At 47.0% G+C, this 23,266-nt stretch overlaps 1 protein-coding gene across 2 annotated transcripts in view; it reads right to left on the bottom strand.

Annotated features, from left to right (window-relative positions):
- The window catches only part of PXMP4 (peroxisomal membrane protein 4), a 31,808-nt gene that overhangs the window by 7,321 nt on the left and 1,221 nt on the right, over positions 1 to 23,266 (bottom strand). Inside the window, exons 2-4 of one of the 2 annotated variants that reach the window (XR_006055770.1) lie at positions 19,008 to 19,070; positions 15,634 to 15,832; positions 10,706 to 11,325 (exon numbers count right to left, since the gene is read on the bottom strand). Coding sequence is in view for 1 of the 2 variants with exons in the window: in XM_004014501.5 (XP_004014550.2) it covers positions 11,062 to 11,325; positions 15,634 to 15,832; positions 19,008 to 19,070 (526 nt within the window). In the remaining variant the exon portion in view is untranslated. Of the gene's footprint in view, positions 1 to 957; positions 11,326 to 15,633; positions 15,833 to 19,007; positions 19,071 to 23,266 lie in introns of those variants that run through there. The other variant, XM_004014501.5, reaches the window with a different exon arrangement.

Raw genomic sequence — 23,266 nt, forward strand, 5'->3', positions numbered from 1 at the left:
CAACGCCCTGCCCTCCCTAAATTATTCCAGTACACAATCTCCTAGGTCAAAGCAGGTACCCTCCTTCCCACAAGCTCTCCTGTCCTGTAGCAAAAAGGAGTGAAGAGCAGAATTTCCAGCGTGAACTCAGAGATAAGGTCCTTCTGCATCTATTAATACGCACTTGAAAGTAGCAAAGGCTTTCTAAGATAGAGCCTCTTAGCCCCAAGCCCGAGGTATCCTGATAAGCCTGTTCTCTACAGTTCTCGGGCTTCAAAATAAAAATCCACAATTACTGGGTAGCCAGTAATTCCACTGATGATCTCCTTTCGACCTGATAAATAAGTGAAGCTCATTTATCTACATGGCGCAGGAAGGAGGCTCAGAGAGGGGCACTCGCTGCTCAAGGTCACACAGCAGAATAGAAGTCTTCTACTGTAAAATCCAGGGCCTGCCCTTCAAGTACAACCCCCTCTGTAAATACCCCAGGGTCAGCCTCAGGGCTGTTAAGAGTACAATGTGTGGTTTCCAAAAGGTATTATGTGGATAGTGGCTTAATTAACAGGGGCTCACTGTCCATCTCCACCTTCCTTAAGTCCTAACTCAAGAGGCGTCCAAAGGGGTAGAAGCTCCTGGAGCCACTATCCTTTGCCTGAAGATCTCTTTCCAAGAGGCAGGCTGGTGGAGGAGTGATAGCATGGGCTTCTAAATCAGGTGGATGTAAACGAGAATCCGAGTCTGTGACCTTGGACGAGTCAATTCACTTCCCCTGAGCCTCACTCATTCAATCCACTCCCCACTCTCCACTCAATATTTACTGAGCCCCTGCTATGTATCCAACATTGTGCCAGGTGCTTGGGGGACAGCTGAAAGCAAAACACTCATCTCTGACTCCTGGAACTCACCCTCCAATGGGAGAGTCAGATTTCTATGTATCTGCACAATATGCTCATTAAGAAGTTTGACAGGCAACACAAATAGTTCAAAGCTATTTATTCCACATACACCAACTCCCCTAAACGTACATTCATAGCTTAAAAAAAAATCTCCAAACATGAACATCCCATTATTATAAGGAATACATAATTGGGAGAAATGATCCTGTGGGGACTTCATTTTATTAAGAGGCACAGAGACATCCATTGTTGAGTTCTGGCAGAAGGAGGTGGGGAGTTTTATGTCTGCAACATTACATTCATCTTGAATGATCCCTTGTCACTACGCTGAATGGTTTGACTGACGGTTTTCTGTCTCTGGAGACGTTCTGTCACGGTGCCAGTCCTGGCTGTGTCTGAACACAGGCCTCTCACCCATTCGGGAGGCTGTCTCACATACGAGTAAGCCCTGGGAGTCGGGCAGACCCCCACTGTGTGGCTTGGCCAGATGGGTAAGTGATTTACCCCCCTGAGGAGCTCTGATTGCCTCCTTCGTAGAACAAGGGGCAAGGGTTCCTCAACAGAATGGGTGTCAGGGTTCAGTGAGAAAACAAGACAAGCAGAGTTTGCAAACTGGCCCACAGGCCGGATTTAATTTGCTCAGGGTATTCTTCCCCTGAAATATGAATTTGTTTTTAAAACAAATTTTAAATTGGGACATGCTATAGAAAAACTTAAATATTTGGATTTTTAAAAAATTTTGGCCATGTTGCATGGTTTGCAGGATCTTAATTCCCTGACCCCTGGAATCCTAACCATTCAATTACAAGGGAACGCCTAAATGTTTGGCTTAAAAAAAAAAGTAATATTTGGCAATGCCAGGTAGGCCATCAGTGTACTGAGCAAGTGCTGTCCCCCATTTAGCTAGAGCCTTGGCCCTCCAGGCAACCAGTGTCCCTGCCTGGCTTGCCTCACGTGATGACCTTACTTGCCCTGCCACTCAGTTTGCAATCCCTAAGGCCTGTGCCTGGCACTGAGTAAGCATCCAATAAATGTTGACTACTCTTAGTAACATTACTAGAGCACCAGCATGGTCCTCTTTGTGGAAGACGTGGATGTGGAAGGGAAGGGAAGTGGGTGTTCATGGGGCTTAGTGCCAGCCAGCAGCTGCCTATGTGGCCTTGGCTAAGTCTTCGGTCATCAGCCAGTCCAAATGTCCAGCCAGAGGGTCCAAGGTCAGTGGAAGTGGACAGGCTGCCAATCCATAAGTGAGCCTCCCTTCCCTTGCACCCCCATTATTCCATGAGCTCAAGCTCTGGGGACCCCCTCTCCTCTCCAAGGCTCACCCAGTGCCTCTTCCTTTGCCTGTATCACTCCAGCCTCCGCAGTGGGATTATGCTTTTCCAAGCGGAGGGTAGAAAACCTGACACAGTGGCCATGCCTGCCCTGACCAGGGCTACAGTGAGGGGCTGGGGAGTCCTCAAAGCAGAAGGGCTCTGTTTTCTCACCTGTAAAATGGGGATGGTAATAATAATAATCACAGTGTTCACCTTACAGGCCTGGTGGGACATTAACTGAGTTATGAAAGCGCTTAGGGCACTAGTTGGTGCGCAGAGAGCCCTCAGTAAATGTCAGCAGTTACTAAGAATGAAGGCTGAATTACGGGAGCAGCTTGCCTACATCTCCTCCTAATTTTTCCAAATGAGAAAAGAAAAAAACTTCTTGTTAGGCTGCAGAGTGAGTTTTCAAGCAGCAATCCATGCACCGCTTCCCAAATTTTATTAGGCTCAGAGACAAGGAGAAAAACACACTTGGACGGCGATGAAGTGTGTAGACGAGACAATCATATATTCCACTGATTCTCAGACCATTTTCTAAAAATCAATTATTTTGTTTTTGGCTGCACCAGGGGGCAGGTGGGAATCTTAGTTCCCTGACCAGGGATTGAACCCATGCTTCCTGCAGTGGAAGCACAGAGTCTTAACCACTGGACCGCCAGGGAAGTCCTCTCTCAAACTTTCTTTTTTCGTATTTAACAGCTCTGAAAGTGAGGTGCATCATACAATCAATGGCATGCCCGTTTTTAGTCAGCAGCTCTTCTCTTTCCTAGGGGCTCAAGATAAAACGTTGTGCCTCATTTTGGAGGGTGTCTTGGAAGTCGGAGATAAGGTGGCTGAAAAGCACGGGGCCCCGGGGCCTGCCCCCCAAGAGGCCTCGTTGTTCTCATCACCTCCAGCCTCACCAGCACATTTGAGGCTGGCCATGGTGGAGCGAGTCGCTTTTCTCTCATTTTTCTCGTTTTCTTTCTGACACCTGCTGACCTGCATTTGGTCCCGGGGTTGACAGCACATGGCAAATGCGGTCAGGGAGGGGAGTAGCAAGAGCTCACGAAGAGAAGAGAAAGGCTTTTCATAATATATTAAGATATTCAGAAAGGAGGAGCCTGAGATATTCTCCCTCCCTCCTTCTCCTTTTTTTTTTTGAACAACAAAAAAATCCCTGCTGGAAGCCAGAGTTATATATATGCCAAACAGGCCAGGAAACCCAGCAGGCCTCCTGGAGCTGGCAATGAACCGAAACAGGGGCATTGTGTCCAGGCCACTGGCTGGCTGAGGGGCATTGTTAGGGCCTGGCCCTGTCTAGGAAGAGGGGGGCGCAGAGGGCAGGGGGAGTGTGTTCCCATGACTCCCTGGGGAGTGACAACAATCAAGGCCAGCTGCGAAGCTCGCATGCCAGGGGCCCGTGGGCGGGTGGCTGGCCCCAGAGGGGCCGGAGGGCTGCAGGGGGCTGAACAGGCGAGGGGAGGCAGCAAGGTCCAGGTCTGTTTCTCAGCTGGGCGGGGAGCGGGGGGGTCATTTGCTATACCCGTCTCTCTCATCCCCACCTCCAAAAAGTCCTGGGCCACTGAGCCACTTTGCAAATGATACCCCAGATCTGTCCACTTCTCTCCACCCCGAGGCCCCACCCCGGTCCAGGTTGCCATGGTCTCTCACTGGGACCCCTGCCTGGCCTCCTCACTGGATCTTGCTGCCAGCCTGGCTCTCTCTGTTCTGTTCCCCACACATAGCTAGAAGGATCTTTCCAAAATGTAAACCACATCACAGCCATATCACTCTCCTGCTTAAACCTGCCAAAGGCTGCCTGTCAAACTGAGAAGAAAACCCAAACCCCTCACTCTGGCCCACAAAGCCTGCCTGATGGGCCCAGCCAGCCTCTGGGACTCCATCTCCGACACTCCAGGAAGCCCCCACCTGCCACTCAGTCCCAGTCTCTAGGACCTCCTGCAGGCCCTGGAATGCTGTCAGCTGTTCCCCGCTTACGGCCTGTGCACTTTGCAGCTCCTATGCCGGGAACACCCTTCCTCTACCTCTCAGCATGGCTCGATCCCAGAGCGAAGAACACCTCCTCAGAGAGGCCTTCCTGGGAAACAGACCTTGCTGTTCTCTTCTGCACTGCCTTCCTGGCACCTACCACTCGGAACTGTATATCCCCTAGTCTTCCCTCCCTGGGTGGTAAACCCCAGGTGAGCAGGAACTGTTTTTTTCATTGCTAAACCCTAGCCTCCCATATCACCAGGTAACTAGTACCTAGCAAGAACTCAGCCAATATTGATTGTTGTTGCTCAGTTGCTAGTTGTATCCAAGTCTTTGCAGCCCCATGGACTGGAGCACGCCAGGCTTCCCTGTCCTTCACTATCCCCCAGAGTTTGCTCAGATTCATGTCCATTGAGTCGGTGATGCTATCCAACCATCTCATCCTCTGTCATCCCCTTCTCCTCCTGCTTTCGATCTTTCCCAGCATCAGGATCTTTTCTAATGAGTCAGCTCTTCCCATCAGCCAAAGTACTGGAGCTTCAGCTTCAGCATCAGTCCTTCCAATGAATATTCAGAGTTGATTCCCTTTAGGATTGACTGGTTTGATCTCCTTGCAGTCTAAGGGAGTCTCAAGAGTCTTCACCAGCACTACAGTTCGAAAGCATCAATTCTTCAGCGCTCAGCTTTCTTTATGGTCCAGTTCTCACACCTGTACATGACTACTGGAAAAACCATAGCTTTGCCTATACGGACCATTGTCAGCAAAGTGATGTCTCTGCTTTTTAATACGTTGTCTAGGTTTGTCACAGCTTTTCAGCCACCCTCAAGCAGTTCTGAAACTGTGATGCATGAACCCAAGTTCCATGCACTTGGACAGGAAAAAAAATTACACCTATATTTTCACTAGTCTCTAACTGAAATGTAACATTTCCTTCCATTTTAAATGTAGGCAACAATCCAGAGGCCAATTACCAGCAACTTGGGACTTTATCACCAAGAGAAATCACAGCTACTTCCTTATCACAGCTGCCCCAGGGATCCTAAGATACTGTTCATGCTTATGACACCTGTGACATCCTGGTAGTTTTGGACCTGCCACTCGATCTTTTTATCTGATGTGTTTAAAAAAGAACACACAGGGCTTCCCTGGTGCCCTGGATTCTTTCAGTAGTAAACAGGCCACCTGCCAATGCAGGAGACACAAGTTGGATCCCTAACCTGGGAAGATCCCACAGGCCTCAGAGCAACTGAGCTCCTGTGCCACAGTTATTGAGCCTGTGCTCTAGAGTTTGGGACCCATAACTACTGAGCCCACGTGCTACAACTACTGAAGCCCATGCACCCAGGGCCCATGCTCTGCAACAGGAGAAGCCACCGCAATGAGAAGCCTGCACGCCGCAGCTAGAGTAGCCCCCGCTTGCTATAGCCAGAAAGAAGCCTGAGCAGCAATGAAGACCCAGCACAGCCATAAAAAATATTACTAAGTCACAAATACAAAAAATATTATTTAAATATTCAATATAACTGTCTTTTATCATTCTATTTATGGTTTAAAAAATAGCATTCTTAAAAAAAAAAAAAAAAGCAGAATTCTTGAGAAGGGTCTAGAGGCTTCACCAGATGCCAAAAAGGTTCATGACACACATAAAAAAGACATCCTAAAAAGGAGTGTCCCGAAAGAGCTGATGTAGGGACTTCCCTGGCAGTCCAGTGGTTAGGACTCTAAGCTTCCACTGCAGGGGGCCCAGGTTCAACTCCTTGTTGGGCAACTAAGATTCCACAAGCTGGGGAGCATGGGCAAAAACAAAAAAGAGCTGATGAGGTATGACTTTGATCTCTCTCAGCTGACATCCAGCCCATGAGAGGATGAAGGGAGAGCTCAGCAAAGCAGGAGAGCAAGGCTTCCAACAGGAACCTCATGACCTGCATTTCACTGCTGCCTGGTCCTGTCTTGTTCATGAAATCATGAGTACACAGGCCTGCAACAGAAAGCAGGGAGCCCTCTCGAAAAATCAGTACTCAGAGGGGAGCCCCGCTTTCCGTCTGTCCTCTAGCTGGGCCCCTGTGGCCTCCAGTCCCAAGAGTGAGTCCTGCAGGAGGCCTCTGGTTAAACTTAACACGCTCTCATCCAAAATGTGGGCCTTCCCCGTGGCTCAGTGGTAAAAACCCACCTGCAACACGGGAGCCACAGGTTCAACCCCTGGGTCAGGAAGATCCCCTGGGCGAGGGCATGGCAAACCACTCCAGTTTTCTTGCCTAGAGAATCCCATGGAGAGGGAAGCCTGGCGGGCTACAGCCCATAGGGTCGCATGGAGTTGGACATGACTCAGCACGCACACACCCAAAATGCTTTTCAAGACTGAAAGAAGACCCTCTCTATCCCTACGGATCTGCAACAAGCAAGGGAAGGAAAAAAATTTTTCTTTTTATAAATACCCTCATAGAAAGCAACCCACCTGCAGTCACAGATTGGTTCCAAGAGGTGGACATAGCACGGCGTGCTGGTTTAGGAGGGTGTCAGGTTTAAAGCCTGATTCTCACAAACCCAACACACACTCACGGGAGTGGGAGAAGCGAACAGTGTGGACAGAAACACCATCTCCAGGATCCTTTCTGGAGCCTGCTGTGAGGAAGGCAGCAGTCGTGAGAAGCCGAGGAGGCAGCTTCTTCAAGCCTGGGTTTGTGAATCATCACTCTCACATAGGTTCCCCAAACAACCTCTAATTTGGGAAAGGAGCAACAGAAAGGCCCCAAATTCACTTCAACTTTGTCCTTCCCCTTTCAGTTGGAGTTCCGTGGGCATTCATGTTGGGCGTCATCTATGGCAAGACTCAGGACATTGAGGATGATTCATCTCCATGCTGATTTGCCCGAGATATTTGGGGACTTGGGGGTGGGGTTGAGGGGGACAGGAACTGGCTCAAAGAAAGGACTCCCTTTTTTTTAAAAAAAAAATACTGACTTTTTTTTTTGGCCACGCCCCACGGCTTGCAGGATCTTATGTTTCTGACTAGGGATTGAACCTGTGCCCTTGGCAATGAAAGTGCCAAGCCCTAACTACTGGACTGCCAGGGAATTCCAGGACTCACTTTTATATCAGGTTATTGATCAAAGAGAAACCAAACATGCAGAGAACAAGGAAGGAGTGTCTAAGAGTTCTTGAGAGGACAGCACAATGTAAAAGCTTCTCAGAGGACAGAGATGGGTGGTTGTGCAGAGAATTTCTCAGGAAGGGTGCACGAGAATGTATGGATGGGGGCACCCCTGGCTGGGGCAGTGGTGGGTAAGTGGAGCTGAGGTTCAGGGGGAACTGGACTCTTCCTTATTATACACTTTTTGTGCCCATTTACGTTTTGTGCTATTGTGTATGCATTATTGCTTTAAAATTTTTGTTTACAGCTTTGCAAGTCAGAGACCTCATAGGAAAGTAGCAGGTGCTTAATTGACAGATGTTAAAACACTGCTATTTCAGGAATTAGCATTTATGGAGCGCCTACTGTGGGCCAAGGGCCTCTGGCAATCCCGGTTTTCCAGGTCTTACAGACACGGAGGCTGGGCCAGGAGGGAGCTGAGTGGGAACTCCTCCCAGGAGCCGGGGCTCTAGTCCTGCATGAGGACCACACCGCCTCCCTCCCTGGAGTGAGCAGTTGGAGACACCAGATGCCTTGGCAGGATCCAGAGAGATGCCATCTGTGAGGGGAACCTATTCTTAGAGAGCAGAGACAGTGGGTGGGGTAGCCGGCCAACCCCCAGCAGCAGTGGGGGGACATCGGGAGGAATGGGGGGTGGGCAGCCAAGGCTTTTACCTTCAGCTGAGGGGTGGCGCAGGCCAGGTTGAAAGCAGAGTGTCCGTAGTCCTTGGGGCCAAACTTCCTTTTACATTTGGATGATACATTGGAAACAGCAGCAGGCATTCATCGAGTGCTTACTTTATATGCTGTCGTATCATTTAATCCTCCATACCACCCTCCAAGGCATGTGCCGTGAGAATGGCTGTTTAACAGATGACAAGACGGAGGCCTTGAATGGTTAAGTCACTTACAAGGAACCAGCGGGGCCAGAACTGAGCCCATACATTCTGGGTTCCAAAGCTGATAGCCTTAACCACCAAGCTCTGCTGCCCCTCAACTCGCTGCACCAGGGGCCAGTTTTAGTTTGGGTTCCCCCAAGAGCAGACCCCGAGATGAGGATGTTGAGGGCAAGCAGTTTCTGTGGGAAGTGGTCCCGGGAAGCAGTGGTAGGGGCACAAGGAAAGGGGACAAGGGAGGAGGTGTTACCACACAAGTGACCGCTGTGGGCGGCCGGAGTTCAGTCCTGCTGGGTGCTCCGGGGGCCAGCGTGGAGCAGGCACCTGGGAGTTATCCCACCCAGTGGCAATCGGAGGGCAGGAGTGGGGGTCGCCACCAGTCCCTGGTTGACAGCTGCTCCCAGGATGTATTCATCTCCAGCACTGCAGGTCTGCCGCAGGCTGACAGAGCAGGTGCCGAGAGCAAGGGAGGAGCCCTCAGGCAGAAAGACTCAGGGTAGCAGTATGGTGGCTGGTGTGCACTGAAGTGGTAAGTTAGACGGGATGTGGGTGGGGCACTCCAGCATCTGCTTTAAAACCCACTGCTGGTGGCTACCCTCTACCCTCCCCACAACCTCAGGACCTCATTCAGCCTCCACAGAGTGAGCTAAGGGAACTTCAAGGCTACCTTCTCTAAGCTGGCAGTACAACGTTGTGCCTGAGAATACACCGTTTAGACTCAGACCCAGTCCCGCCTTCATGACCTAACAGCTCTGTGACATAGCTTCCTCATTCGTCACAAGGGCTACTGGCTGGCCCCTGTCATTCCCTACCACCTTGTTACTCAAGCTCAGAACAGCAGTAGCCATCACCCAGGTGCCGTGAGAAACCCAGGCCCACCCCAAACCCACTGAATCAAAATCTACATTTTAATAAGATCTCCAGTGACTCATGTGGATATTTCTACTAGTAATTTTCAAAATATAAAAAGAGATTGAAGTACGCCTACTCCAATTGATGGCCCATGGACCAAATCTCCTGGAGATGTGTTTGATTTGTTCAGCTTGGTGGTTTAAAAAAAAAAATTAGTTCTGGCACACACACAAGTCTCCAGTTCACCAGGTCCCCGTCCCTTCCAACTGCATAGCACCCAGAACATCACCATTTATGCCACTTCCCAGGTCCCTATAGGCATTTGAGTGTGCGCCCCAATAACTCGCTAATTTTGCATAGCATAGTTTAGCTTTCTAAATTTAAGGCACTGAAAAAAAAGGAGCTTTGAAATTGCACAGATCTGGTTTGGCTGTCACACTTGTTGTATTGCCTTTGGCAAGTTACTTCTCTGAGCCTCAGTTTCCACATCTGTGAAATGGAGATTAAGATATGTATCTGCAAGGTCATTGTATGGGTTACAAATAATAATGTGCAAAGCACCCAGGAAGGAGGAAGGAGGAGTTCACTAGGTGGATGTCATTAGTAGTTGAAGCAGCCACGTAGTTACACAAGTCCAATGTAGACACCAGGTATTACTATGATTATCCTCACTTTAGTAGAAACTGAGCCTCTGAGAAGAACCTTCCCCAAGGTTACACAGCAGTCCAGTAGGGACTCAAGCCCAGGTCCTCCAGCTCTGTATCTGCACTGTCCACTAGAATTTTCTGCAAGGATAGAATGTTCTAATCTGTGCTGTCCAATACAGCAGCCACTAGCCACATGTGGCTGCTGAGCACTTGAAATGTGACTAGTCCAAACTGAAAAATGCTGAAAGTGTAAAACACACACCTAATTCTGATGACTTAGTACAAGAAAAACAGAATGTAAAATATCTTATTAATTTCTATATTTAACACATTAAAATGATAACATTTGAGAAATATTGGATTCAAAGATATAATTAAGGTTAATCTCCTCTGCTTCTTTCTCTCCCCACATTTTTTTTTTTTTTTTTTGGCCATACCTCGTGGCATGTGGGATCTTAGCTCCCCAACCAGAGAGAGAATCCATATACTTGGCAGTGACAGCGGAGTCCTAACCACTGGACCACCAGGAATTCCCTCCACTTTTTAAAAATTGTGGCTGCTAAAAAAAGCTCAGTCACATATGTCTCACACTGTGTTTCTTTTGGACAGTGGAAACGCTGGAGCTTCTACAATAGAACACCCAAGGCAAGAAACTGAGTATTGTCTAAAAATGCATTTTTGCAACCCACTGCCCAAGGCAATGGCACTCCACTCCAGTACTCTAGCCTGGAAAATCCCATGGACAGAGGAGCCTGGTGGGCTGCAGTTCCTGGGGTCGTGAAGAGTCGGACACGACTGAGCAACTTCACTTTCACTTTTCACTTTCATGCATTGGAGAAGGAAATGGCAACCCACTCCAGTGTTCTTGCCTGGAGAATCCCAGGGACGGGGGAGCCTGGTGGGCTGCCGTCTATGGGGTCGCACAGAGTCAGACATGACTGAAGCAACTTAGCAGCAGCAGCCCACCACCCAGAAGCCCTCTGTTACAGAATGGTCAGAGAACATACCCACCAGAAAGAGACTTCGGTGCCCTCGTCTGGGCTCGATGATCCCTGAGGCCCAGGGTGGGGTGTGACCTTCCCTGGTCTCTCAAGAGTCAGCAGCTGTCACCGTGCCCAAGGCTCCTCAGCCTGATTCGGTGGCTCGTTCTACTATTCAAGAGTACCTAATGAGAACTGATAATCAGTGCTTCCATTTCACCAAATGGAGCCCTGGGCTAATAAAAGTTAGAGTCTGAGACCCCAGATCTTGAAGAGGTAGGATCCTCTGGGATGGTTAGCAGGTGGAGCCATAATCTCAAACCACAGCTGGACACCTCCGTCACCCGACTGGGGTGCAGGAGCCTTCCTGAGCACCTGAGGGCCCTGTTACTTGGAGGGCTGGCTCTTGTTGTAGATAAGGAAGTCCGAGAGGTCGTGCCACACGTTGCTGTCCTCGTACAGGTAGGTCATGGATGACTGCAGCGAGGGTTGCAGGGTTGGCCGGTGGTACTCGAAGAGCCACAGTACCAGCCCCCACACCAGCCCCGTGAACCATGGAAATGGGTCCGACCTGGGTTCAGGGATGAAGCCCTTCTCCACACCCAGGCGGCACAGGGCAAACAGGACGCGGGATAGCAGGTACATGTTGATCTGTGGGGGGGAAGGACGGGGTTAGAAGTGGGCCCAGCCACTGGGAACCTTCCACCCACCCCACCCCACCCCATCCCTCCCCCATTTCCCCCCATTCTCCTCCCTGACCCCGCCCCACCCTGGAGTGCTGCCTGTGCACTGGATCAGGGTTTTGCAGAGTATGAGCAAGGTGATTTGAAGCAGTTTGCAGCAGGCATTTGAATATTACTATTTATGTCTTTTTTTGTTAGCAGTATCGCATGGCAAAAGGGATCTTAGTTCTTCAACCAGGGATTCAAACCATATCCCCTGCAATGAAAGCACCCAGTTTAAACCTCTGGACCGCCAGTGAGGTCCCACTATTTATGTCTTTTATTATTCTTTTTAATTAAAAATTTTGAAAAATGAATATATTTACACAGCTCAAAACTAAAAGGTAGCTTGCTGACAAAAAACACAGTCCACAAATGAAAAAAAAATTAATAAACTGGATTTCATCAAAATGCAAAATTCTCCAGTTGTGAAAGTCCATGTGAAGAGGTTGAAAAGAAAAGCTACAGACTGAGAGAAAATATTTACAAACACATATCTGACAAAGACTTGTGTCTGGAAAATATTTTTAGAAACTCGCAAAACACAACAGTGAAACCAAGAGGCAATCCAGTTAGAAAATAGGCAAAAGACACAAACAGATATTTCACTGAAGAGGTTACACAAAAAGAAAATAGACAATTTACATTCCCACATGTAAAAAAGTTCAGCTCCATTAGCCATTAAGGAAATGCAAATTAAAACCACAATGAGAGGGACTTCGCTGGTAGCCAGTGGTTAAGACTCTAATCATCCAATGCAGGGGGCCCAGGTTCCATCCCTGGTTGGGAAACTAGATCCTGCATGGCACAGCTAAGACCTGATACAGTCAAATAAATAACTAACTTTTTAAAAACCACAATAAGCACTACACACCTATCAACATGTCAAAAATCTGAAATGTAATAAACCACATGCCAACTTGAAGGTAAAGAAACTGGACCACACATATATTCCTGACAGGAGTGTAAAATAGGACAACCACCCTGGAAAATACTTTGTCAGTCTCCTCTAAAACTAACTATATATGTACCGTGTGTATGTGCTCAGACCCTGAGTCGTGTCTGACCCTTTACAACCCTCTGGACTGCAGCCCGCCAGGCTCCTCTGTCCATGAGATTCTCCAGGCAAGAATACTAGAGTGGGTAGCCATTTCCTCCTCCAGGGGACCTTCCCAACCCAGGGATCAAACCCATGTCCCCTACATTGCAGGCAGATTATTTATCTCTGAGATATCAGGAAAACCCTTTATGTATCATATGACTAGGAACTGTACTCCAGGTATTTATCACAGAAGTGAAAACTTATGTTCACCAAATACATATACAAGAAGGTTCTGAGCAGCTGCATGCCTAATAGGCAAAAGCTAGAAACAACCCAGATGTACTTCCATAGGTACACCATGGAACACTACTCAGCAGTGAAAAGGAATGAACAGCTGATACAATAACTTGGAAGAATTGCCAGGAAATTATGCTGAGTGAAAAAAGCCAATCCTCAAAGATTACATACTATAATGACTCCATTTATATTTTTTTTAATTGAAGTATAGTTGATTTACAAAGTTGTGCTTCAGGTGTACAGCAAAGTGATTAAGCTACACACATACATATATGTATGTGTATTCTTTTTCAGATTATAAAAAATTTTATATTATAAAATATAAAATATTGAATATACTTCCCTTACTAATTGTTGTTTATATATTTTATATATAGTAGTATGTGTTAATTCCAAACTCCTACAAATTTATGCCCCCCTGCTTTGATAACCATAAATTTGTTTTCTATGTCTGTGAGTCTGTTTCTGTTTCATAAATAAGTTCATTTGTATCATCTTTTCTCGGAGAAGGCAATGGCACCCCACTCCAGTACTCTTGCCTGGAAAATCCCATGGATGGAGGAGCCTGGAAGGCTGTAGTCCATGGGGTCGCTGAAGGTCAGACACGACTAAGCGACGTCACTTTGACTTTTCACTTTCCTGCATTGGAGAAGGAAATGGCAACCCACTCTAGTGTTCTTGCCTGGAGAATCCCAGGGACGGGGGAGCCTGGTGGGCTGCCATCTATGGGGTCGCACAGAATTCCACATGTGATATATTTGCCTTTTTCTGTCTGATTTTACTTAGTATGATAATTTCTAGGTCCGTCCATGTTGCTGCAAATGGCATTATTTCATTCTTTTTTATGGTTGAATAATATTCGTGCGTGTGTGTTTATGGTTGAATATTCCAGTGTGTGTGTGTGTGTGTGTGTGTGTACACTATATCATCTTTATCTGTTCATCTGTCAGTGGTTGCTTCCATGCTTGTAAATAGTGCTGCTATGAACACTGGGGTATATGTATCTTTTTGAATTAAGAGTTTTCATCTTTTCCATATATATGCCCAGGACTGGGATTGCTGGATTGTATGATGACTCTAGTTTTAGTTTTTAAAGGGACCTTGATACTGTTCTCCGCAGTGACTGCACCAATTTACATTCCCACCAACAGTACATGAGTGTTCCGTTTTCTCCACACCCTCTCCAGCATTTGTTATTTGTAGACTTTTTGATGATGGCATTCTGACTGGTGTGAGGTGATATTTCACTATAGTTTTGATTTGCATTTCTCTAACAATTAGTGAAATTGACCATCTTTTCGTGTTCCTTTTCCTGTGCCTCTTGGCCATCTGTATGTCCATCATGTAACATTTTGAATGGAGGTCAGAGCAGCTGTTGCCGGGGGTGAGGGAAAGGAGGGAAGGGGGAAGGAAATGGGTATATCCAGGATTCCTAGAATTTGGAAGTTCATAGACAATTCCTATATAAAAAAAAAAAATGGAGAAAATTTCCCAAAATACAAAATGCTCATATCCATAGACTCTACAACTCCATGTCTAGGAACTTACAGCCAGACTGACACAAGTGCAGAAAGATGTCTGAACAAAGATGATACACTGAACTACAGTGTATGTGTGAGGTCAAACGCTAAAGAGCCCCTAAATGTCCATCCAGAGGAGACTGTGAAATCAAGGCTGGTCTATCCCATCAGCAAAGAGCTCTGCTCATGTTATAAAGGAGGGACTGACAAGAGAAGCCTCCAAGATACACTGTTACATTTAAAAAAAAAGTACTATGATCTCGTTGGTGGAAAACTCCTACTATGAACACTGATACAAGCACAGACAAGTTCTGAAAGGCTACACAAGACACAGTTAAAATGACTGTCTATATACACGTATAACTGATTCACTTTGCTGAATAGCAGAAACACAACATTGTAAATCAACTATACTCCAGTTGTGTGTGTGTGTGTGTGCGTGCGCGCGTACTCAGTCATGTCCGACTCTTTTCGACCCTATGGACTGTAGCCCTCCAGGCTCCTCTGTCCACGGGATCTTCAGGCAAGAATGCTGGAGTGGGTTGCCATGCCATCCTCCTCCAGGGAATCTTCCTGACCCGGGGATCAAACCCACATCTCCTGCATCTTCCTGAATTGGCAGGCAGATTCTTTACCACTGAGCCACCTGGGAAACCCAATACTCCAATAAAAATTGTTTAAAAAAAAAAAGTGTTTCTGGACAGTGGCTGGACAGTTAAGAGGGGGAGAGAGACTTTCAATTTATTTTCTAATTTCATCATGATGTATCCTAAGCATCCAGAAGTGTGCCAGGCACATAAGGGGTGCTTAGTTTGCATTACTTAAAATGTGAAAATAAAAAAATTATTTTTATAATTTAAGAATATTTAAGAAATTTGAGGGAGGCAAATTGGAAAGACTGCCAACTTTTCATATAGCGCAAGAAGGATGCTAAAACCCTAGCAGTAGCAGCAACAGTTAGCATTTTGTTTTACGATTATCTCATTAAAAAATGGAATTTTTAATGAAGAAAAAGGGCAAGTTGCAGAATAAGAGATAATTCTTCGAATGTAGTAAGTTTCGTTTTATGAAAATCTTACTCATTTTTTTTTTTCCTCACTTCACTGCAGAGTAGTGTTTGGGGGCGTTTTGTTTTATTTTTTAAAATCTTTGCCCCAGAGAGCTGCATGGAACTCCAGCAAGGTACCTGGTTAACAGAGGGGGAAGTTCAGGGGGAAGTGACCTTCCCAAGGTCACACAGGGATTGGTGAACTACAGACCCTCAGACATGGCAGGGAGCCAAGAGCTCGTCTTCTTTGACTCCCATCCCCAACTCTATACCTGAATCCTGCCCCACCCCCTAGCCCTCTCCCAGCCCCTATTCCGGGAGGACCTTTACCTGGCTGTTGATGTTATTGTTGTTTCCAAACACCAGCAAGCCCGCGATGAAGGCAGACACGAATGAGTGTGCCTGGTAGGTCTCACCCTGGATGTGGGACTGCAGGGCGCAGAGTCCCTTGTAGAAGAACACAAACCTGGCCAGGTTCCAGGAGTGGGTGTATGTGGCCTGCAGGATGGCGCGCAGTTTCTCCCGGAGGCTGCATAGACACAGGGAGCCGCCGTGAGTGCAGGCCCTGCCACTCTGGGGGCATCCACCCACCTGGCATGCAAAACCAGCCCAGGCAAGGAGCCCACAGGCCAGCGCTCATTCAACCCCAGGCCTCTGCCCTCCATGCCCTTAGGGCTACTCCCTCCCTGGATACAGGCTTTGACTTCACGCCATCTCCTCGAAGAGGTCTTCCCTGACTACCCCACCACCTTCTTCAAGAGGTCTTCCCTGACTACCCCACGTGTAAGAATGCCCATTGTATTCTGTTCCCTTATCCAACATTTCTTTTCCTTCAGAGCTCGTATCACCATCTGACATTTACATACTTGTTTATTATCTCCCCACACTCCCACCCCATCCCAGTGGAAGCTACCAGACAGTGGTATCTATACCTCACTCATTCATCCTCAGTGCCCGGAGCATGGCCTGGCACACAGCAGATGCTCAATACATTTGTTTCTGGAGTGAACATGTGAAGAAATGAATGAGCGAATGAGCGAGGACATACTATGTGCTGGATCTGAGGATATGATTCTGAGAAAAAACAGATCTGCTTGCTGCCCTCACAAGGTTTATGATCTAGTGGGAGAGGGAGTTATGAAATGAATAATCACAAAACAAAGGTCAAACTTTGACCCTGACAAGCAATGATGCCAGGATGTGAAGGATGAGGAGTCCATGAGGTCAAGAGGGGAGAGGAGTTGTACTGGGATCAACACGAGCAGAGGTCCTGAGGAGGGACAGAGAGTGGGGAGTAAAGGAACAAAGAGAGGTCATTAAGGCCTGAGCGGAAAATGTGTGAGGCAAAGGCTGTGAGGGATAGGTGGGACTATGGTAAGATGCATCTTAAAAAAAAAAAAATTCATTTATTTTTGGCTGGACTGGGTCTTCGTTGCTGCTCGAGGGCTTTATCTAGTTGCAGAGCCAGGGCTGCTCTCTAGTTGCAGTGGGTTCTCTTGTTGGGGAGCACGCACTCTAGGTGTGTGGGCTCAGTAGTTCCGGCACGCAGACTTGGTTGCTCCAAGGCATGCGGAGTCTTCCCAGAGCAGGGACTGAACCCATGTCCCCCACACTGGCAGGCAAATTCTTAAAACACCGGGCCGCCAAGCAAGTCCTAAGCTTTGTCTTTATCTTGAGAGAAGTGAACTTTTAAGTAAGGCACGTGGTTTGACTTATCTTTTCACAATCACCAGGGGGCAGTGAGGAGAGCCAAGGAGAGGAACTGCGTGTGCTCTGGGAGACCAATTCAGGCCCAGCAACCGCATGCAGCCTCGAGGCCGGAGGAGGGCCTTGAAGTGTGTCAGCTGGGGCCTGGGAAGTCTGCCAGCTGGGGCCTGGGAAGTCTGCCAGGCGAGGGGGGACAGCTAGGAGTCAGCAAGGTCTCACCCCACAGGAACACGGGCCCACCACTGCCAGTTCTAAGGCAAGCTACATTTTCCACTTTCCAAGCGTAGGCACTAATACTGCCTTAATATGTTTCTAGAATCTGAACACTTCTCATCTCTATGCCACCATCAAGGTCTGGGCCACCAAAGTTGCTCAGCTGGATTATTGCCACTGCCTCCTACTTTACACCTATTTCTCCCCTTCACCCCTAGCAGCAAACACTTCACTTCCTCACTATTAAATTTAAGTCAAATAGTAGCATGTCCCTATACAGATTCTTACAACAATTTCCTGTTCCATTTAGAGGATATGCCAGCGGGGTGGGAGGAAGGTTCAAGAGGGAGGAGAGATATATATGCGTATATCACACACATATATATACACACACACATGTTATATAGTATATGCTCAATAAACCTAAGTATATATACATACATATATATATTTATGGCTAATTAGCATTGTTGTGTGTCCGAAACCACCACAACATTGTAAAGCAATTATCTTCCAATTAAAAATTTAGAAAGTTAAACAAAAAGAAGAGGAAAAGCCAAACTCTTCTCTTTGACTAATCCTGAACAGGATGGGCCCCAGTTACCCCCATAATATTCCTCTGTTTGTTCTCTCCCCTGCAATCCCTGTGCTCCAGCCTCCTCAAACTCACCAGGTATGATCACCCCTCAGGGCCTTTGCACAGGCTGCTCCCTTGGTATGAAACACTCCTTCCCTTGTTACCCACGTGGCCAACTCTTCATTCTCCTTCAAGTCTCTACTTAAATGTCACTTTCTCAATGAGCCCTTCCCTATTTAGCTCTGCACCCTGCCCTTCCCCCAGCACTCTGTATCCCCTTTCCCTGCTCTACATTTTCTTTCCTACAGCCCATATAATATTCTAACATCCCACATACTTTTTTAATTTATTATGTTTAGTTTCTGCTACGCCTTGCTAAAATGTCAGCTGTACGAGGGAAGGGATCATTCTCTGTTTTATTCACTGCTGTATCCCCAGCACCTAAAGACAGTGTCTGGCACATATTAGATGCTCAATAAATATTTACTGAAGGAATGAATGAGTTTAATTAAAAATAATAATAATTTGGAGGACAAAAACTAAAACAAAAATAAATTTAAACAGGAAAAATACATAAAGAAATCTTCACGACCTGGATTTGAGCAGCAGGCAGTCCGTGTATGATTCTTATAAACTCCAGGTGAAGCTAGATACATTAAAAACTAAAACACAAGGTGATTTCTGAGAAGCGCCTTGAGGGAAGTTATGGAAGATCTGAGAAAGGCCAAGAAGTTTGAACAAGGAAACAAAGTAGGTCATGGAGAGTTTTCCTGAGAAAGTGATCCTCAGAGAACTGGTATGGGTTGCTAGGAAGGAATAAAGATGGGGTAGAAGAGGAAAGGGGATTCCTGGTGTGTGTGTGTGGGTACTGCATGAGAAATGTAAAGAGGTGGAACCACCTGTTGCACATGAATGAATGGCAGCGAGTCTTGGTGCCAAGAGCTCCCCAGGGTGGGCGTTGGAGAGAAGAGGGAATGTCCCTGAGGTCAGACTGCAGGGGGCCTTGAATGCCACACCTGGAAGCTGGCTTCTCTGGACAACAGCAAGGAGCCAGGAGCTGGTGAATTTTCAAGATGGGTTAATAGAATCAGACTTGTACTCTAGGAGATGGTGGTGTGGGCAGGTTGGACCCAACCTGGAGGCTACTGCACCAGTAGTCCTGGCACAATCTTGCCCAGTTTGAGGGGTGTGCAGAGGGGACAGGTACCTGCCACTCCGGAAAAGAAAGGTCATGACCAGCGCGTGAGGGGCCCGGATTTTGGCTCCATAGCTGTAGAAACAAAAGAAAATGGTTATTAAGGTACCACTGCACCACTGTTTCTTTCTGAGCTCTCTCTTTGACTCCCTGTGCCCCCTCCTCCCCCTCCCTAATCCTAATATCATTTCAGGAGGGAATCTAACACTGGCTTTTGAGTTAGATCTGGGTTCCAAGTGGGTCATACAAAGAAAATAGTATCTGGTACCAAAGCCTTGCCCTGTTTTGCTCTATGCTGCTGCTGCTGCTGCTGCTAAGTCACTTCAGTTGTGTCCGATTCTGTGCGACCCCACAGACGGCAGCCCACCAGGCTCCCCCGTCCCTGGGATTCTCCAGGCAAGAACACTGGAGTGGGTTGCCATTTCCTTCTCCAATGCATGAAAGTGAAAAGTCAAAGTAAAGTCACTCAGTCGTGTCCAACTCTCAGTGACCCCATGGACTGCAGCTTACCAGGCTCCTCCATCCATGGGATTTTCCAGGCAAGAGTACTGGAGTGGGGTGCCACTGTCTTCTCCAGTTTTGCTCTATAAACTTGGGTAAATCACTGAATGTCTCTGAGTCTCCCTTCTCCCTTCAGTAAAAAGTATTGCCTGTTTCAGAGTTGTTTCTGGCAGTTAAGGACCTAGCCACATGTAAAAGTTCCTCATTCAACCAGTACTAATGTCGCTACCTGTCTTTTTTTTCTTTATTGGACTTGCCCTCGCTCCACCAAGTTCTCCAGCTGTCTGGCCCTGACCTTTCCAGGCTACAAGGTCTAACAATCTTTGACAGTCTCCCTCAGACAATGGTCATGAGCCCTATATTGCGGTCATATGAGTATCTGTGAGGCTTGTTCCCTCCCCCCCCCTCAAAGTATTTATTTATGTCTGTATTCATTTTGGCTGCACTGGGTTGTAGTTGCGGCATGTGGAGTCTAGTTCCCAGACCAGGGGTCAAACCCGGGCCCGCTGCATTGGGAGCATGCAGTCTTAGCCACTGGACTGCTAGGCAGGTCCTTGTGAGGCTTGTTTGAAGCAGCAAAAGACTGGGAGCAAACCTGTGTCCATCCACAGGGGGCTACTAGGTAAACACATATCGGACCCATGGCAACCAGCGGAATACACAGAGCTGTATATGAACCAGGATGCTCTAGGTATGCTGCAGGCTTGGTTAAAGCAAGGTGTGTAAACTTCTAAAAGGGTCTAACTTTTTATGCCTTTTGTGCATATGCTATCTAACTTTTTAAAAAATCAAATAAAAAGTGTGATCAACTGACAGCAGTGTTACTGTATGTGGTGGCCAGGCTGAACGGCTTATTTGCTCGCTGCCTAGCAGTGGGTGGGCAGGACCCTCCTCTGGCCCCCAGCAAGTTCTCTGCCCCGCCTTCTCCAAAGGCATGTCTTCTTACCCTGAATAAGGAGGCCGTTGGCCTCCTCCAGCTGGCCAAGGTGAATAGGACCCTGCCTTATACCTCAGACAGGAATGGAACAATGCCCCAACTGCCTACATGTGCCTGGCCCCCTTCCCAAACTACTCAGACTCTGGTGGGAGCCAGTTACTGCCACCCACAAGATCTCTCTGTGTCCTGAAACATGGAATGCTCTGGATTAAAAAGAACTGAAAGGACATGACAGGGACTTCCCCAGTGGTCCAGTGATTAAGACTCTGTGCTTCCTGCATGTAAGAATTAAAGATTTTAAAATTTAAAAATAAAAAAACTAAAATTAAAAAAAAAAAAAAAAGACTCTGTGCTTCCACTGCAGGAGGTGAAGTTTTGACCCCTGGGTGGAGAACTAAGATCACGTGCCACGTGGTGTGGCAAAAACAAAACAAAACAAAATTGTCATGACCGAGGAAACTTCAGAGCAGCTCTGAACACAGACCTTCAGTCCTCTTCCATATAAAAGAGAAATTAAATAAATAAAGGACCATGACAGATGCAGTATGATATCCTGGGAGATTCTTATCTACACTATCTTGCTATAGAGGACATTTAGGGGACAACTGGGACAATCTGTCTATTGACTAGACAGCAGTCAACATTACAGGATTATGATTAATTTCTTGTTTAATTAAAAAAATTTTATACACCTACATTTTTGTTCTTTAAAAAAAATTTTTTTTTAATTTATTTTTGGCTGTCCTGAGTCTTTGTTGCTGCGTGGGCTTCTCATTGCAGCGGCTTCTCCTGTTGCAGAGCATGGGCTCTGGGGCATGTGGGCTCAGTAGTTACATTTCCTGGCTGTAGGGCACAGGCTCAATGGTTGCGGCTCAAGGGCTTAGTTATACCTCAACATGTGGGATCTTCCCGGACCAGGAATCGAACCTGTGTCTGCTGCATTGGCAGGTGGATTTGTTACCACTGAGCTATGAATTTTCCTCTCTGAGCCCCAGTCTTCTCATCCAGAAAATGTGTACGATGGCAATTCCTCCTTTATACACTTATTCATTCAGTTAATATTTAAAAGCCTACTTATACTAAGGAACAAAACAGATAAAAATTTCTGTCCCCGTGAAGCTCGTTTTCTAGTGAGAGACAGAGCAGAAAATGCGTAAGTGAATACTTAAGTGTCAGGTGGTGATAAGGACTGCGGAGGAAAAGTCAGTAGGAAAGGAGGTGGAAGTTCAGAGATAGCCTCATTGAGGTGACAATCAGAAGCCTGAAGGTGAAGGAGGGAGCCAGGCAGACATCCATGCCACTATAACAATGATTACAGCACCCAACAGTTATATACATATCAGGCGCTATGCTGAGCATGTCACACATATTGACTCAATCCTCTCGACAGTATGATGAAAGTCAAAGTGTTCGTTGTTCAGTCTGTCCTCTGTCCATGGTATTATCCAGGCAACAATAATGAAGTGTGTTGCCATTTCCTTCTCCAGGGGATATTCCCAACCCAGGGATCGCACCTGGGTCTCCTGCATTGCAGGCAGATTCTTTACCTTCTGGGCCACCAGGAAAGCCTGACAGTAAGATATTGAGAGGGTAACAGGCAGGAAGGCCAGGGGTCTCCAAATGGAGGAAACAGACTTACAAGTGTCAGACATTTTTTATCTCTCTCTTAAGCGGCTGCTGCTGCTAAGTCACTTCAGTCCTATCCGACTCTGTGCGACCCCATAGACAGCCCACCAGGCTCCGCCGTCCCTGGGATTCTCCAGGCAAGAACACTGGAGTGGGTTGCCATTGCCTTCTCCAATGCATGAAAGTGAAAAGTGAAAGTGAGGTCGCTCAGTCATGTCCGTGACTCTTCGAGACCCCATGGATTGTAGCCTACCAGGCTTTTCCATCCATGGGATTTTCCAGGCAAGAGTACCGGAGTGGGGTGCCATGGCCTTCTCCCTCTTATGCGGCAGGAGGAAACAACAAGTGTTAGATTTTTTTCCCCTTCTCTATACAAATTTAAAAAGAGGTTTCTTTTAAAATTCTGTGTTGCCATGACAACACCTGGTTCCACCAGAACTTAACTTTTCTCAAACCTTGATCTAACCAATCCGGTTTTTCTTATGGAAATGTTTGTCTTAAGCTATATTAATGAACTATGTATTTACCCTGGACTCTCTCCTAGAAAGAAATAGCAACCCACTCCAGTGTTCTTGCCTGGAGAATCCCAGGGACAGAGAGGAGCCTGGTAGGCTACAATCCATGGGATCGCTAAGAGTCGGAGATGACTGAGTGACTTCACTTTCACTTTTCACTTTCATGCCTTGGAGAAGGAAATGGCAACCCACTCCAGTGTTCTTGCCTGGAGAATCCCAGGAATGGGGGAGCTACTGAAGTGACTTAGCAGCAGCAGAAGCTCTCTTCCTAGGTTCTGAGTCTCAGATGGAACCGACTTGACAAACCAGTATGTTTTACTCACGCAAATGTTCTCTTAAGCTATGTTAATGAGACTGTATTTGGTTAGAAACCTCCCTTTCAAGATTCATGTCAATCATTTTATGGCCCGGGACAACTCACCTTGTGCCAATGTTATCTCAAAATGCATGTTGTGGGTGAGGGGCCTGGTGCCAGTCTCTGAGTTTTGAGACATTTCCTTTCTCTAATTAGCAGACTGCTAGTAGCTACATAACATCGAACAAGACTAGCAGGCGGGCACTCTTTCTGCTGATGTCTATGTCAGAAGCTTTCTCTAATTCTTTTATACTTTAATAAAACTTTATTACACAAAAGCTTGAGTGATCAAGCCTGTCACTGGCCCGGGATTGAATTCCTCTCCTCCGGAGGCCAA

This window comes from Ovis aries, chromosome 13, assembly GCF_016772045.2.
Source record: "Ovis aries strain OAR_USU_Benz2616 breed Rambouillet chromosome 13, ARS-UI_Ramb_v3.0, whole genome shotgun sequence".
NCBI lineage: Eukaryota > Metazoa > Chordata > Mammalia > Artiodactyla > Bovidae > Ovis > Ovis aries.